The sequence below is a fragment of the Mytilus galloprovincialis genome, chromosome 3, assembly GCF_965363235.1.
Source record: "Mytilus galloprovincialis chromosome 3, xbMytGall1.hap1.1, whole genome shotgun sequence".
Taxonomy (NCBI): domain Eukaryota; kingdom Metazoa; phylum Mollusca; class Bivalvia; order Mytilida; family Mytilidae; genus Mytilus; species Mytilus galloprovincialis.
This window is the reverse complement of record NC_134840.1, coordinates 39,172,737-39,188,484: the sequence shown is the minus strand read 5'-3', so window position 1 is coordinate 39,188,484 and position 15,748 is coordinate 39,172,737. Positions and strand designations below refer to the sequence as shown.

The 15,748-nt window shown below is 32.7% G+C and overlaps 1 protein-coding gene across 1 annotated transcript; it reads left to right on the top strand.

Moving 5' to 3' along the window:
• The first annotated feature begins 5,859 nt into the window (after positions 1-5,859).
• On the top strand, positions 5,860-14,211 carry LOC143067897 (uncharacterized). Its single transcript, XM_076241510.1, has 5 exons — positions 5,860-5,976; positions 11,424-11,454; positions 12,065-12,208; positions 13,459-13,710; positions 14,056-14,211. The coding sequence occupies exons 1-5, from the start codon at positions 5,974-5,976 to the stop codon at positions 14,082-14,084; spliced, it is 459 nt and encodes a 152-aa protein (XP_076097625.1). The 5' UTR covers positions 5,860-5,973; the 3' UTR covers positions 14,085-14,211.
• The last annotated feature ends 1,537 nt before the right edge of the window (positions 14,212-15,748 follow it).

The window sequence follows — 15,748 nt, the reverse complement described above, 5'->3', positions numbered from 1 at the left end:
CGGAGCCTTGGCTCACACCGAACAACAAACTATAAAGGGCCCCAAAACTACTAGTGTAATTTACTAAAACCATTCAAACGGGAAAACCAACAGTCTAATCTATATAAAAAAAAACAAGAAACGAGAAACATGTATAAATTAAATAAACAAACGACAACTACTGTACATCAGAGTCCTGATTTATGTTCATTACTCAGGACTTGGGTGCCGATTTGTCTAGGTGCCGATATGTCTTCTTATCCTTATATTTCATGTTTTTAGTCTTGTTTTGACCCGGTTAAATATTAAGTAGAAATTTCTTGCCAAGTGACAGTGATATATTTGCGAAGTTGATAAGGAAGCCCGTTCCAGCGACACATCTACATGTATATACCTTAAAAAGGGAAGTGACACACCTCATTGCAGGTTTGGTGACTAGTACAGTAAACAAACATGTTTAAACGAGGTTACCTCAATGCAAAACCGAGCCCCTGTTATACATGCCATATAAAACAAACAATGTATTTATCTATTTGTTATCTTTTATATGTATGCGCTGTACATAATTGATTTAAACTCCTTTGGTATATATTCCATATGGCGGTGCTCCTACTTACAGGAGGCTCATACAAAGAAGAAGAAGCCGAGCGCCATCTGTCGTCATAATGATCGTTAGCATAATACAACGATGACATTTAACACTTCGACATTTCACACATCGACAATTCACGAATTGACAAGTAACATGTTACAAGTTACAAAACATCAATATACAAAAAGACAATTTACCAATAAAGAATTTTGAAATCTACAAGTTACAAATTGACAATTAACAAAAGAAGAATGTTGAATTTTGATACAAAGATACAAGTTACAAATTGACAATTTACGAATGAAGCATTATGAAATTGAACAGTTACAAGTAACAAACTGACAATTTACCGATTAAGAATGTTGAAACTACAAAGGTGCAAGTTACAAATTGACAATTTACGAATTAAGCAAATATGAATTTCACAGTAACAAGTTACAAATTAACATTTTACGAATTAACAATTTAGAAATTACATAGTTACAAGTTACGAATTGACAAATTACGAATTAAGAATTTTGACCCCGTTGGCTTTCCATAGGATCGGACATAGCAAACAATTTCACTGGCGTTTTTTTTTCAATAAAAAAATAAGACATATTATTTATATTTAAGTGTACGCACTGACAATTCAATATATGGTGAAGGTCTGTGGCCGAAGGAAAAATAATAAAGAAATGAGGTCAAGGGCAAGGACAATGGACATATGGCAAATAGGGAAAAAAATCGTTAGATCTGTGTTCCATACTTGTATATGTTACAGTCAAACCATCTAACTTTTGACATATGCAGCTTTATACAAATAGTTCAAAACGCTATGAATTCGAATCACTTAGTGTCGCTTGTTTAAAAATATCAATGATAATGTTTATAATAAACATAATCAAACTCACATAATCCGATTTCGCGGGTGTCCCTGTTTTCTTATTTCTTACAATATTTTTAATTCGGTATACACTTGATTAGATAAGTGGCGAATCTAGAAGACGTATAGATTGCACCCCCCCCCCCCCGACCCCACCTTTGATGCATGGTAGTTGTAATCCTTTTCTTCCTATAAACATTCATTTTCCATGTCGATTAGGCATGCATTTACACATTTGTCTTATCATCAACGTTTATCCTTTAGAAGATTTACTTTTAACGATCCTAGAAAAGATTACAAACATAGAATGATTAGATTACTTAAAAAGTGATAAAGGTGTCCATCCTATTGTACGAGAAATTCACATACCAATTGTGTGTTTCGATTTTTTAAGACCGTAAAGTTTAACTCTAATTTCAAGTTCAAACATATTTTCCATAATTCATATAGAAACGCATATTTTAGAGCTTTAACCTCAATTTGCGTTATAACCTTCATTTATATGTATTCTGCTGTTAAAATTTTTTGAATGCGTTGTAAAATTAAAATTATTTGTGTTCTATAAGATTAGGAATTCTAGTGTTTGCTAATAATTATTTATTTGAATCTGAGACTAATCATATAAATAATAAGCCGTTGTCCTGTGAAAGAACTTGTTTTCCAACGACCCAGTCACAAAACTCCTTTTTAACACTGAAGTTAAATTATCAATTATAATGCAATGCGATTATGATTTTTTTTTTTATTTGACCAAACCGGGTTATGAATTGTGAAATCTATGACCAAACCGGGTGGTAAACATTGACGAAACCGGCCAGTTCCATTTTGACATACCCATTTCTTTCGTTTCATACTCAGAAATACAAGTATTGAGATGTTCATAAAAACAAGTTTTGCAATCTCCGTGTCAGTATCTATCTTCTCGTACCTTTCTTTCCGTACAATGTGAACAATTTAACGAGAAATTAAACAATTTCAAGGGAAGGTTCACTCAATTCGTCATTTTGACGTGCATTTTTACTTATTTCTCCGTTAATATAGAACGGTTGTAGAAAATATTGCATATCACAATAGAAAATAGTTGTATATGTATATATATTCTTCGATATCATAAAAAAAAAATAAGACAATAAGGAGAAACCTAGCTTTCTTCTGTCTATTAATGTTCCGTCATTGTGCCGGATGTTAGATACCATCGAGTCCGAACAAATTTTACCGGTGTGGTTGAGACACAGTGAATAAGGTGTTTATGAAAATATGACCTAAAACCTCCTTCATATAAGACAAAAATACATGGGAACTCATACTGAATGGTCAAATGTGTTCAATATGAAAATTGCAGTTAAGATGATAAAATCACAAATCAGCCGTTACTGTAAATGGACTAAAAGTATGACTTTTGAGCAAATTTAAAGGGAAATGACAGGGAAGGGGCCAAAAATATATCTAAGAAATCCATGATTTATATAAAAGACAATATTTAAAATGTATCTAAAGAATATCATTTCTATTACTTCGTCAAAATATCATTTTAAATTGAAACATTCAAGAAAAAGAAAAAAAAACTGAAATAAAGATAAATCTTAACTTAATCGTTGGCAGATTCAACGATGGATGGTATAAGGCATCCCAGGAATGTACATGCTGGTTATTTTGTAAATTGAAATCTGTATGTATTTTTTTAATTTTAATTTTTGATTGGTTGCTGTTGAAATGTAATGTTACTTTTCCTGACAATATGTGTGGGATTTAATGGTAACATGATAGTAGAAGCGACAAATATTTATAAAAGCATGCCTTGATTATACTTTCTGATGTTTTTGTTATTTGCGTTTATATTTCAGAATTTGTCAATTTGATGAATCCACAGTGTTGCACAGGAAATGGGAATTGAGAACTTGCTTTGCAATCTACTTTTATAAATGTGCAAAACTAAATGAGAACGAAAGACGATATTGACAAAGATTTTTTCCGTTATATTATAAGTAGACTATTGATATTTGTTGTACTATTTATTTTAATTTAATTCTTCAACTAAAATAAATGTGAAGTTTTATCATTGAATGTGTATTATTTTAAACCACTATATATGTGTGCCATTAGGCAAGAGGGGGTAACAGCCAAAAGCACGAAAACTGTTAAGCAGGACTTCAAACCGCGGAACAAATACTTTATAGAAACACATATGTACATACACCAAAAAAAATGTTATTGATTTTACATTTATTTATATCACAGTACTAAAGTGACAACATACTCTGAGACTCATGTTGTTTGCATGGTGTATTAGCTCTTAAATGTTTATGATGTGTCTTACAGAAACTCGGGTCTATACAATAAGTACAACCATACGGTACACATTGATGATAAGATTAACATCAAGATATCAGTATTTTGGTATTTGACAATATAAAAAAGATGATGTACATGTGGTATGATTGCCAATGAGACAACTCTCCACAAGAGACCCAATGACGCAGAAAGTCACCGTACGGTCTTCAACAATGAGCAAATCCCATACCGCATAGTCAGCTGTAAAAGACTGTTACTAGTATCGTGTACTGCATGGTTGATCATAAATACCCAAATATGATGTTCATACAATAGAGGTTGTATGTTGGCATTATTAAATTGAAAAGTTAGTGAAACCAGTAAAATATATTCCATCACGGTAAATCACGACAACAAGCTCATGTATGACATTGTTACTGCTATGTGATACAAATAACGATGAGACATAGCGATCTACACCCTGTATCAAGTCTCTCTTATCAAGTTAGTATACATTAGAGTCCTGGTGTCAGTTTCACAAAAATACTTACGACTAAGATTGATCGTAAGTCCTGAAAAATGCAGTATACTTACGACCAATCTTAGTCGTGAGTGTTTTTGTGAAATCGACTCCTGAAGGAAGAGTTCACTATAAACAGAACAAGTTATTCAACTATAATGTAAAATGAAAACAAAACTAACACAAAATTCTTACAAGATAACTTCTGTATAATGCCTGTTTTTGGTCAGAGAATAAAAAATTAACCACGAAGCAATTCAGTGCACCAGAGTTTGTTTTTGGTTTTGAGCATTCACGGTGAATTCAAGAAAGCTCATAGGACGCACTTAATTTATAAAGTCACTCTATTTTCAAGCTATAAATACACTCATCATAGATACCAGGATTGAAATTTTATATTTGAGCTATGAGTCGATGTCACTGCCAGCGGACTATTAATCTTCGAGGGTATCATTAACACATTAGTCAGATATTTGCTGCTGACACCATTAATTACATATATTTCCAACATTATCCGTTGAAAAATTTGCATATTATTCAGAAACATAGTTTTAAACAAAAATGAGAATGGATATGGGGAATATGTCAAAGAGACAACAACCCGACCAAAGAGCAGATAACTCAAAGTTGACCATAGATCAATTTGGCCATTTTTATGTCCCTTTTCGTCATGTAATAACTCCTCAAAAATCACTGGCTTTAACATTTTTGAATTCGCGTTTTCCCGGCTATGTTTGATCCAGAAACGCGGTTCGACCACACCAAAGGTTTTAAGAGTTATTTTATTATAAATTATTTAGTGGAAATGTGTTAGCATTACATTTATCAAGTCAGTTAAGCAAAAACTTTGTAATAGTTTTATAAAATTTTGGAACAAAAAAAGAACAGATACACAGAGTAGTAAATTAGATACTTATTTCAAACTTAAAACTTGTTTTTCGAAAGAAATGTATCTATCTTTAAACAATTTTCAATTGAGAAGTGCCATATGTAAAATTAGAATCAGTGCACATGATCTCAAAATAGAAAGAGACAGGTATAAAACATTATATATAGAAAGAAATCAAAGGCTTTGTAAGAAATGTACTCTAAATCTGGTTGAAGATGAACAACATTTTATAACTAGTTGTCCAGCATACAAAAATGATAGGGAGATATTTTTCGAGGAGATAAACTGTATTTGTCCTAATTTTATACATCTTTCAAATGAGGCAAAATTTGTTTGGTTATTTACTAATGAAAATTTGTCTATACTTAAATATTTAGGGAGCTATATTATTACATGTCTAGAAGTTAGACGAAATGTTAATTAATGTATGTAATAACAATGATAATTGTAATGATTTTATGGTTCTCATCCTGCCTGGAACTAAATGTATTTTATTTTTATAGAATGAAGATAATAACACCTATCTGAACTTTTTTTAATGTTTCCTTTTATTATATAAAAATGTTTTTCTGTTACAAATCATGATGTATTGTTCTATGTGTACATGTTATGCTGCCCATCAAGGGCCCTTGATTGGAATAATAAAATATTCTTATTCTTATTCTTATTCTTATTCTTTATGTTTGCTCAACTGTTCATTCACAATTGGAGAAAAATAAATCAACTGGTTTGAACTTACCTATGCATTGGAGCGTAGGGACGATAAGGGACAGTTCACCTATTGTTTATGTCATTTTAATTTGTTTAAAGTATAAACAAACACTACTATTATTAACTTGATCTAGAAGAACTGTAATATGGTAAGAACAAAAATCTTTAACAAACTTTTTGATTTATATGAATTCAATTTTTAATCGTCCTCTCAAGAACTTTTTTGAAATATATCACTATTATCACCTTTGTGCTGCATATTTTCTCAGGAATTATCATAGGACAGAACTATTTTGGAGAATACCTGCAAGTTGAAAGAAAGAAAAATTACATTTTTTAACTGTAAAAAATGTATCATACAAAGCGCCATATCATTATCTTGTCATTCAGAATTTTGTTTTCGGTTGAATTTTGATTTTTAGTCAATAATTCACACTGTATTCATATTTTGATTTGAAGTTTAAATTTATCGTTAAGCATTTCTAAATTGGTAACATGATGTCGGAAGATATTAAACCAAGAGATTCAAGTGGTGAATTTTGAATCATCCGTTCGTAAGTTATACAAACGCCATCACGAGTTGGTTGACCGTTATAAAATATCTGTTCCTAATGTCATCAATACAATCTCGTTTCCTTTTCCCTAATGTGACCTACCGATTAAGACTGATTGCTTAACCTTCCGGAACACCTGCGTTTTTCCCCATTTTTATTTTGGTGGGGTTCGTGTTGCTCAGTCTTTAGTTTTCTACTATGTATTTTATGTACTGTTGTTTGTCTGAGTTTTTTTTCTTTCATTCTTACCCATGGCCGCTTGTCAGTTTATTTTCGACTTTTGAGTTTGATTGTCCCTCTGGTATCTTTCACCTATCTTTTATGACAAAGAAAGAATATGGTGTAACAAATCAGGACACAAATATCTACACCCCTACAAAAAAAAACAATAGCAAAGGAACTGCATATTTATTGCTGTTGTCCATCTCAAATAACAGTATTGAGAAATCCAACATAATGGAAAAGAGTTGATTTCGTTTGATAATAATTTCTGGTGCACAATCCATATAACCACTACACTCGACGAAACCCGAAAGAAAAGGAACAACGCTTGTTTATTATTGTTCTTATTTATCCGTCTAAGTGAGGGCTACAACACAGAGCAAAAATCGTATACCTTTTTTTATATTCAGGACGGCCAAATAAATTTAGGATCTTACTCGTGTATAAATTGGTTCAATAACCATTCAATAATCATGGTATGTTTAAAACAAATACAGTTTGAATTGCTGATATGATTTGATCGATGTCTAAATAGGCAGTAATTGGTTTACAATTTCAATTTCATTTCATTAAAATCATTATTTACCATAGACTCACTGCCTTTCCAATGTTATGACTTGGGTGATATTAGGTGCTCCTGAATGGTAAGCAGATCCTGTTCAACTTGTGGGACCCGTCGTGTTGCTCATGTTATTACAAAACCGGTAAATTGTCTAATTCGGTAGGTCACATTCGTGAAAAGGATTCGGATTGTAGTTACAACATAAGGAACATATCCGATATCATCTGCGAAACGGATATTCCATAACGGTCAACCAACTCGAGAAGGCGTCCGTAAATTTTACGAAGGAATGATTTTGAGTCTTGGTTTAATAGCTTCCTAGTAAGCAGCAACCCTCTGTATTGAGATTGCTGATATGAAAGTATGCTGTCCAACTTTAAAGTCTTGTTTTTGGGCATGGTGAGGTTTTATTGTCAATAGTGGTGGCTATCCTATATATGATCACTAAACCTATAGTTTGTAACTAGTTTGTATGTCTTTTCTTTATTGTTCTACTATTAAAATAAAAGGGAGTTATATCTACAATGTTTCAACACTCCTTTATATCAATCGGTAATCCTTGGGGGAATCCGCTACTCTGTTATCCGAAAGTATGAAATGGGCCGAGTTGTGACAAATGTCATCTAGGAGATAACTGTATTGCATTTTAAGCTCCGACGACATCAATTGGTCATTTGATGGTCGCAAATAAATTTAAGTAAAAGGGTATTTTCCACCATCAATTAAATGACCAATTGATGCCGTCGGATCTTAAAATACAAAGTTGTTGTCTCCATTCTAATGAAACTGACAGAAAATAACGTCAAATCACACATTTAAAATAAGGCATATATCGTCTTCGCTTGCGCGAACATGTTCGTGGAATCATTTGTCAATTGATGCCATGAAATTTTGTGAATTTATCCAATCAAAATGAACGTTACAAACGATGTTGCATTACAATTATATATATTAAGATTCCGTGGAACACAATCTGTTCAGTACTCTTCAAGTTTTTTGTGCATTATACTGTAATTTAAATACTTATTAGTAACAAAAGAATATTTTCTGAAACGTAGTGAACCATATGACTGGCTATAGTCGCACTAAAGTTGATTAAACCTAGATTTGTTTTAAGTTCGATATCAAAACATTAGCTACATTCATTGTGAGTGCTAATACTTTCATTGTTTACCAAAAGAAACTGTACACATACATGTATGTCGCATTGCCTTACCCATTAAATCCTAGTTGCTTTAATTGTTAACTTCATTTTCACTTTAAGATATATTGATAATGGCCTGTCACTCAATAACCAAAATTTCAGTAAGTGCCTGTATTTCATATATCCCAGTGAACCTGATATTAAGGATACTTCCGAAACAAGAAGGTCTGCTTCATATCTTTTCCTAAATATTGGCACAGATGGGCGACTTCAAACACGAACCAATGATAAACGTAGTAATTTTAACTTTCCAATCGTCAACATCCTATTTCTCAGAAGAAACATACCCTCTTTCCAATCATATGTTGTTTTACATATCTCAAAAAATTATTATACTCCTGCATGTTCACACTATATGGTATTAATTATCAGACAGATGGTCCTTACACAAAAACTGCTCTGACAGAGATATGAAGAAAACGAATGATATCGACACCACACAAGTTTAGGGTCATCTTAAAAAATTAGTTGACAGATATGAGGTATCTGTATCTGAACTCACAAGCGACATGTTTTCGCGGTTTTTAAAACATTAGATACCAGAAAAATTCATTCGTAAAATTACTGATAGTGACATTTTGACTGAATGGGGATTCGCATAACAGGTGATGCATGCTTACAAATATACCGGTCAACACACCTATTTTTCGATCCTTTTAGAGTTCATGAGATTTTCCCCTGTTTTTGTTAGAAACCTTGATCTGCTTCTACTTAATGGATTTATGAGATTTCAACATAGGTATACTAATTTTGCCAATAATGATAAATTTTATAAGTAATACCACGATGGGTGTCACGGTAGAGCAGGAAATGTCCACCCTCCTGGTGTTCAATTGCTTTTGGTTAGTTTAGTGTCAGGCAATAATTTTTATTTAGGATATGGTTTTAATTTGTAAACTGTTGTTTGTTCATTGATCTTTTTTTGACGTGGTGTTGAACCAAATCTTTTACTTAACATTCAATGTGAAAAGAAATAACTGGCTTTATCATAATATTATAAACACAATTGAAAAAGAAGAAAAGAAGATTTTATATCATTATCAATCTTAAAAAAATCGATTTCGAATGATTTTCCTGAAGAGTAAAGATGCCAGAGGGATATTCAAACTCATAGATGACAAATAAACTGACAACGCCATGGCGTAAGCAGAAACAGACACACAGACAAAAAGATAAACAACAGTACACAAGACACAACATAGAAAACTAAAGACCAAGCAACACGAACCCCACCAAAAACTGGGAGTGATCTCAGGTGCTCTGGAAGGGCAAGCATATCCTGCTCCACATATGACACCCTGCTTCATATGCTGCATCTGTCATTTCACATATGCTACAAGTTTATTCTATGTCATTTCAACTCCTTTGCAACAAATTAGATAGACACCTTTGTTATTAATACCATGAACAGTTAACTACCCGTTTGTCATGATCTAAAAAGAGATTCATTAATGCCGAATTTTTAAGTCATTACCAAGTATTACATGGTAAGTATGTCTTAATTTTCAACCATTTGACGGAACCGATATTTAGGAATAAAAGAATAAGATATTTTATTTCATTACAAAGAATATGCTTTGACAAACGGACCGGACCATATTGCAGCAGTCATATCGATCGAAATGGAAAACCAACTAAAAACGTATCTTTTTAATAGTTCCCGTGTTTTTTTTTTTGTTTTTTTTTTTTTTTTTTGTAACATAATTAACCATTTCTTTTAAAGTCACGTGTATACACCACTATCTGTCGTAATGTTAAACTTTTTTGGCGACTGCAAACAAAACAAAACCCAGAAAATGTTGAAATATGCTCTGCTTCAGTTCAGTCTTTTTATCTAACTTGCAACTTTATACATTTAGCAAATATTAAAGCTGAAGACAAATATGAACTTGAAAATTTTTAATAAAACAGTATGCAACAGGGATTTATTATTGCAATTTGCGCATCAAAGTGATAAAAGGGACGCTATCAAAACAAAGAAATGATACATTATATTTACAATCACCTTGTCATATTCGTTACTATACAGGTTGAATTTTGACAATTGTTTGCTGTTATTTTCCGAGTACTTGTTATACCTTAAGTATTTCAAGAATGTCTTTAAAACGCTTGACAAATGCTAACAACCAAACAAAATGTATCTTCATAAATAAGATAAATGCAAATCTATAAATGCTTTTGCAATTCGTAATTCCGGGATTGGTGTGGAGGGTTGAAACTTAAATTTTGAGCATAGCAAAAGTCGTTGGTGCACTCGAATAATCCTATTGGGGGGTGGGGGGTTAGGAAGAAATTTGAAAAAAGGCAGGACAGGAGTTTTGAGTAAAAAAAAGGAAGGATGAGCAACCTGGCAAAAAATAGGCAGGATGACAATTTATGTAAAAAAAGTCAGGATAAACTAATAAAAAAAAGGCAGGACCGAATAGAGAGAAAAATAAAAAAGGCAGGACAGTGATTCAAACAACTCCAAAAAAATGTAAGACACAATTTTTAATCCTACCCCCCCCCCCCCCCCCCAAATAAAAATCAAATGGTAGATCCTTAATACATGTCATCCAAATAATAACACCTTTAAAATCATACGTTTTGTACACATACAATTACCGCTCCCATTACGTTCGTTCGTCGAGATAGGTTCGTTCGTCAATATCCTGGTCATCTCTAGTGAGGGCTATAACACGGAGCAAAACTCTTATACGTTTTTGCATATTCAGGACGGCCACTAGTGCCATTTTGATTAGCATTGTTTGCTACACAAATGCTACCCCCTCAAAATGCACAGTACATATGAGGTTATGATACTGAAAATATTGTATGCTAATATTAATAACGCGTTAAAAATGACCATAGTGTGAAATAATTCAGGACCTTAGTCATTTATATATTGGGTCAAAGACCACAAAATACAGTTTGAATTGCAGATATGATTTGATCGAAGTCTAAATGGGCAGTAATTGGTTTACAATTCAATTTTATTTCAATAAAAGCATTATTTACTACAGACTCACTGAATTTCCAATGTTATCACTGTCGTCTTTATTTTTTACTCCACAGGCAGAAAGACTTTCAGAAGAACAAAAGAAAGGTAATGCATGCATTCAAGAATACAATTACAATAGAAAATACCAGTACCAGCCTATTATTAATAGTTTGTACGCATAGTCCCCAATCTTAAACAACTTGTTTTGCGTGCAAGCTGCGATTTGTGATCAAGAATATTTATAAAACAATCAGATGTTAAACAGATTATTTTTTTCATAACACTAGAATTAAAACGTTTGTAAATATACTTGAATATGCAATCATACAAATTCTTCTACTTTTTTGTATTGAAAAATTACTAATTAATACCCTTTTTAGACTATGTTTTGTTTGTTGTTGTATTTGTCACTAAAATGTATTACTTCACATTTGTCATTTACATAAATGTAGTATCAAGGATCGTGGAGGTCTAAAATAAACGCGTTCATCAGAGTTAGCTTTGGGAATGTACTTTAATACACGAGTTTTCAAAAAGAAAATATCTGATATATAAAATGCCTGTACCAAGTCAGGAATATTACAGTTGTTATCCATTCGTTTGATGTGTTTGGACTTTTGATTTTGCCTTTTTGATTTTGGACTTTCCTTTTTTGAATTTTCCTCGGAGTTCAGTATTTTTGTGTTTTTACTTTTTATATAACCTTATTTTTCAGAGATTAAAGAACTTTTCGATTTATTTGATGTCGATAAATCTGGAAAGGTTAGTTTAGACGAACTAGCTAAAATTGTACGTGGACTAGGACAAAATCCAACGGAAGCAGAATTAAAAGAAATGTTTGCTGAAGTTGACAAAGATGGTAATTACCTTTTTCATATAAATGTGATGTGGGTTTTTTTTTATTCTAAACATCTTCATATATTAATAAGTGGAGTTATGTCGATATCATGGGGACCGAGAGAGTCAGCAGATCCTACCCGTTTAGTGATACCCGTCGTGTTACTCTTGTCAACATACACTAATGAGTCTCTTCTTTAACCATAAGACATCACCAAATACAAAAACCATCGGTACATTTAAAATAGCTTACCCTAAAACTTGACCGAATGATAAACGAGACAATTACCAGCAGTGCCAAAATATACATTGAAAAATAAATATAACAAAACACAACACTGAAAACTAAAGCAAAAGCAACACAAACACAAACACCTTTAAAACTAAACTAGGAGTAACCTCTGGTGTACCAGGAAGGGTAAGCAATTCCTGCCCCTCTAGTGGCACCCGTTATGGTGCTCATGGTAGGTACATGTACAAGTTCAATGATGAGGCTAATTCGGTGATGTCACAACTAAGGTAACGGATTGTGGAACATATCCGTGGTCAACTGTGACATAGATATTCGAAAACGGCCAACCACTTGAGAAGTTTAATTAAAATCAAACCTTTCAACACTCCCGTTTTCTGATGTCGCGCGGGAGCCCCCTTGCGCGACATATAAATAAACGATAGCAAGTGAGAGGTTTGATTTTAATCAGAATGACCACTTGTGATGGCTTCCGTTAAACTTCCGACGGGATGACTTCAAATTTACCACTTAAAATCCCTGGTTTCCTTGAATATCCATATACAAAATATTACCGAACATGCATCAAAAATTTTGACTGTAAGATTTTTTTGCTATTGCAAAAGGTGTATTTTGACCTCTAGTTGTCATTTAGTCATTTGTGTCGTAAGATTGCTATCCATTGACGAACTTATACATCTCCTTTTATTCATCATGGTATAGTAATAAATAAACATAACCCTATCAAGATTAAAACTTTAAAAAACATTAGCCTGATTTACATACCAATATTTACAACAACTTTATTTGCTTCGATGTTGTCCTTTTAATAATTGCTGGAAATATGAAAATCTGTATATCTGTTTCAAATATAAATATCTTTGAGAAGTAATAGCAATAACTTAAAAACAAAGGCAATTAACATGGTATTATAATATCTGATAAACAATAACAAAATACAAATGGTCGTTTTGGATATAAAACAGAATACACACGAAGAACCTGGATGCAGATAATGAAATAATTAACATTACTAACTGCAGGTTCTGGTAATATTGATATAGATGAGTTTACAACGTATTATGCCACATCTGTCATTGACCAACATCACGACCAAGAGGAAGAACTGAAAAATGCCTTTAACGTTTTTGACAAAGATGGTAATGGATATATTGACTTAGAAGAATTAACTCATGTTTTAAAAGATTTAGGTGACGATTCAATGTCAGAGTTTGAGGTCAAACAGATGATTAAAGACTTCGATATTGACGGTGATGGTAGAATTGATTATGTCGGTAAATATAATAAATAATAGATAATATGTTGCTATTAAGAAATGTGTTCTCACACTTGACAAATATTACAATTAACTTTCAGATTATGACAGTTCAGTATCTAGGTTCAGCTCTGATCGTGAGAATGAAATAGAAAAATGTAAGAAGACAATCTGAGCTCTAGGACTTTGATGTAAGCCTCAAAAAGAACATATGTATGCTTTCTTTTACATGGTATTTAAACTCTCTCTCTCTCTCTCTCTCTCTCTCTCTCTCTCTCTCTCTCTCTCTCTCTCTCTCTCTCTCTCTCTCTCTCTCATTGTGTAATTTTTATTCCTAAAATTAAATCATATATTCTGTTTTTAGAATTTATAAAAATGATGTATGCCAAGTAGAATGGATGGAACATTGTTAAGATGGTGAATTAGTGCACTACATGACGGATTTTCTGTCGAAAAAAGAAAGAAGATATTGATCTGCGCTGTCAACTATTACATTAAAATAAAAATGAATTCAATTCTAGCATCTATATTATTTTTTCATTATTGAAAAAACTATTTCAATTTTGAATATAAGGTATATACGTATATACATTATTGGTATTGATACAAAGATTCATAATGGTATCTTCATGAGACAGCAACCTTACAACATATATAAACAAACAAATAATACAGAATTTAATTATAAACAAAGCTCTTAATTGAAACCAGTCTTAAACAAGTGAATTATACCCGAGATCAAATATTGACACCAAATTCCTAAATTAGCAAAACAGTTTAACAATGAAAACTACCGACAGAGTTCCTGAATTTGTACAGGGCGAAATTAAACTTGATTATTTCAATCTTTGGAATATTAAGACACCAAATAAATCTCCATAATAAGAATAACTAGATTAAAAAGCATTTAGCACAAAATTGCCCTTTAGCAAGCATCAAAACACAACTAAACATAATATACATGTATTGTATAATACATACACGATAAAATTGAGAATGAAATGGGGAATATGTCAAAGATACAACAACCCGACCAAAGAGCAGATAATAGCCAAAGGCACCAATGGGTCTTCAACGCAGCAAGAAAATCCCGCACCCGGGGATGGGCCTCACACGCCCATTCAGTTGCAACGATCAAGCATTCGATGGATAAAGTGAACAAAGTGATAAGTTTTCTAAATCCCAAGGAAACATCAAGTATAGCTGCAGATCAGACATTTGTAATATTGGCTAAGCAAATTCAGTGGGAAAGGCCAGATTGTACGGAGAAGATTATCATCATGTTTGGTGGATGGTACATTGAAATGGCTTGTCTTAAAATTTAGTGCAGTATATTGCACGATAGTGGATGGACATGTGGTCTCACAGAAGCCGATATTGCAGCATAAAGAACGGCATATTCTTTTCATGTATGGTCAAATGTAACGAGGACTAGACACAGGCATCAATAACTGCATATGTTTTGCTTGAATCATTAGTGTCGGCTTATGAAAACGTAAATCCAGAAAATATAGCTCATAACTCTGTGACGTTCGATTATTTGCTAGACTAGTGTAAGGAAAGAGAGTAATCTCGACCACAGTTTAATTTCTTACGTTTAATTATGAATTACGAACGTCTTGTGATTTCGGTAGTACGCTCATTTTATAAGTTAGATATCGTACTTTACAAACAGTTCATATCAAGCATGATACCGTATATTTTGGTCTAGATAGTGTAAATTATGCTCGATGATTACCGATCCATCTCCAAGATATTGCTTCCCTTAACGAACATCATCCACAAGAGGCAATGGAATTTGCAAACGATAATTTCACCGAACGTAAGACCAGCAAGTGTTTTTTAATATCCCAATTGACCAGGAACAAAATCAGAATAAAGCAATTATGAAAGGCGATGTTGGTGCCATAGGTTTAATCAAAGATACCCTAGAGACGATAGATGGTAGCTGGACCAGAAGTCAGTAGACTGATAGATGAATTTGAAAAAATAATAGTGGTTTGAGTCATTCTACAACAGATGAACGACATCATGAGCACTCTACGAAAACACAAAAG

What these genes read in the sequence shown, in the direction of transcription:
- LOC143067897 (XM_076241510.1), top strand. An exon ending in TGCTGAAGTTGACAAAGATG is followed by an intron (nt 12,209 to 13,458) that starts GTAATTACCTTT and finishes TACTAACTGCAG; the next exon opens with GTTCTGGTAATATTGATATA. An exon ending in TGGTAGAATTGATTATGTCG is followed by an intron (nt 13,711 to 14,055) that starts GTAAATATAATA and finishes TTCTGTTTTTAG; the next exon opens with AATTTATAAAAATGATGTAT.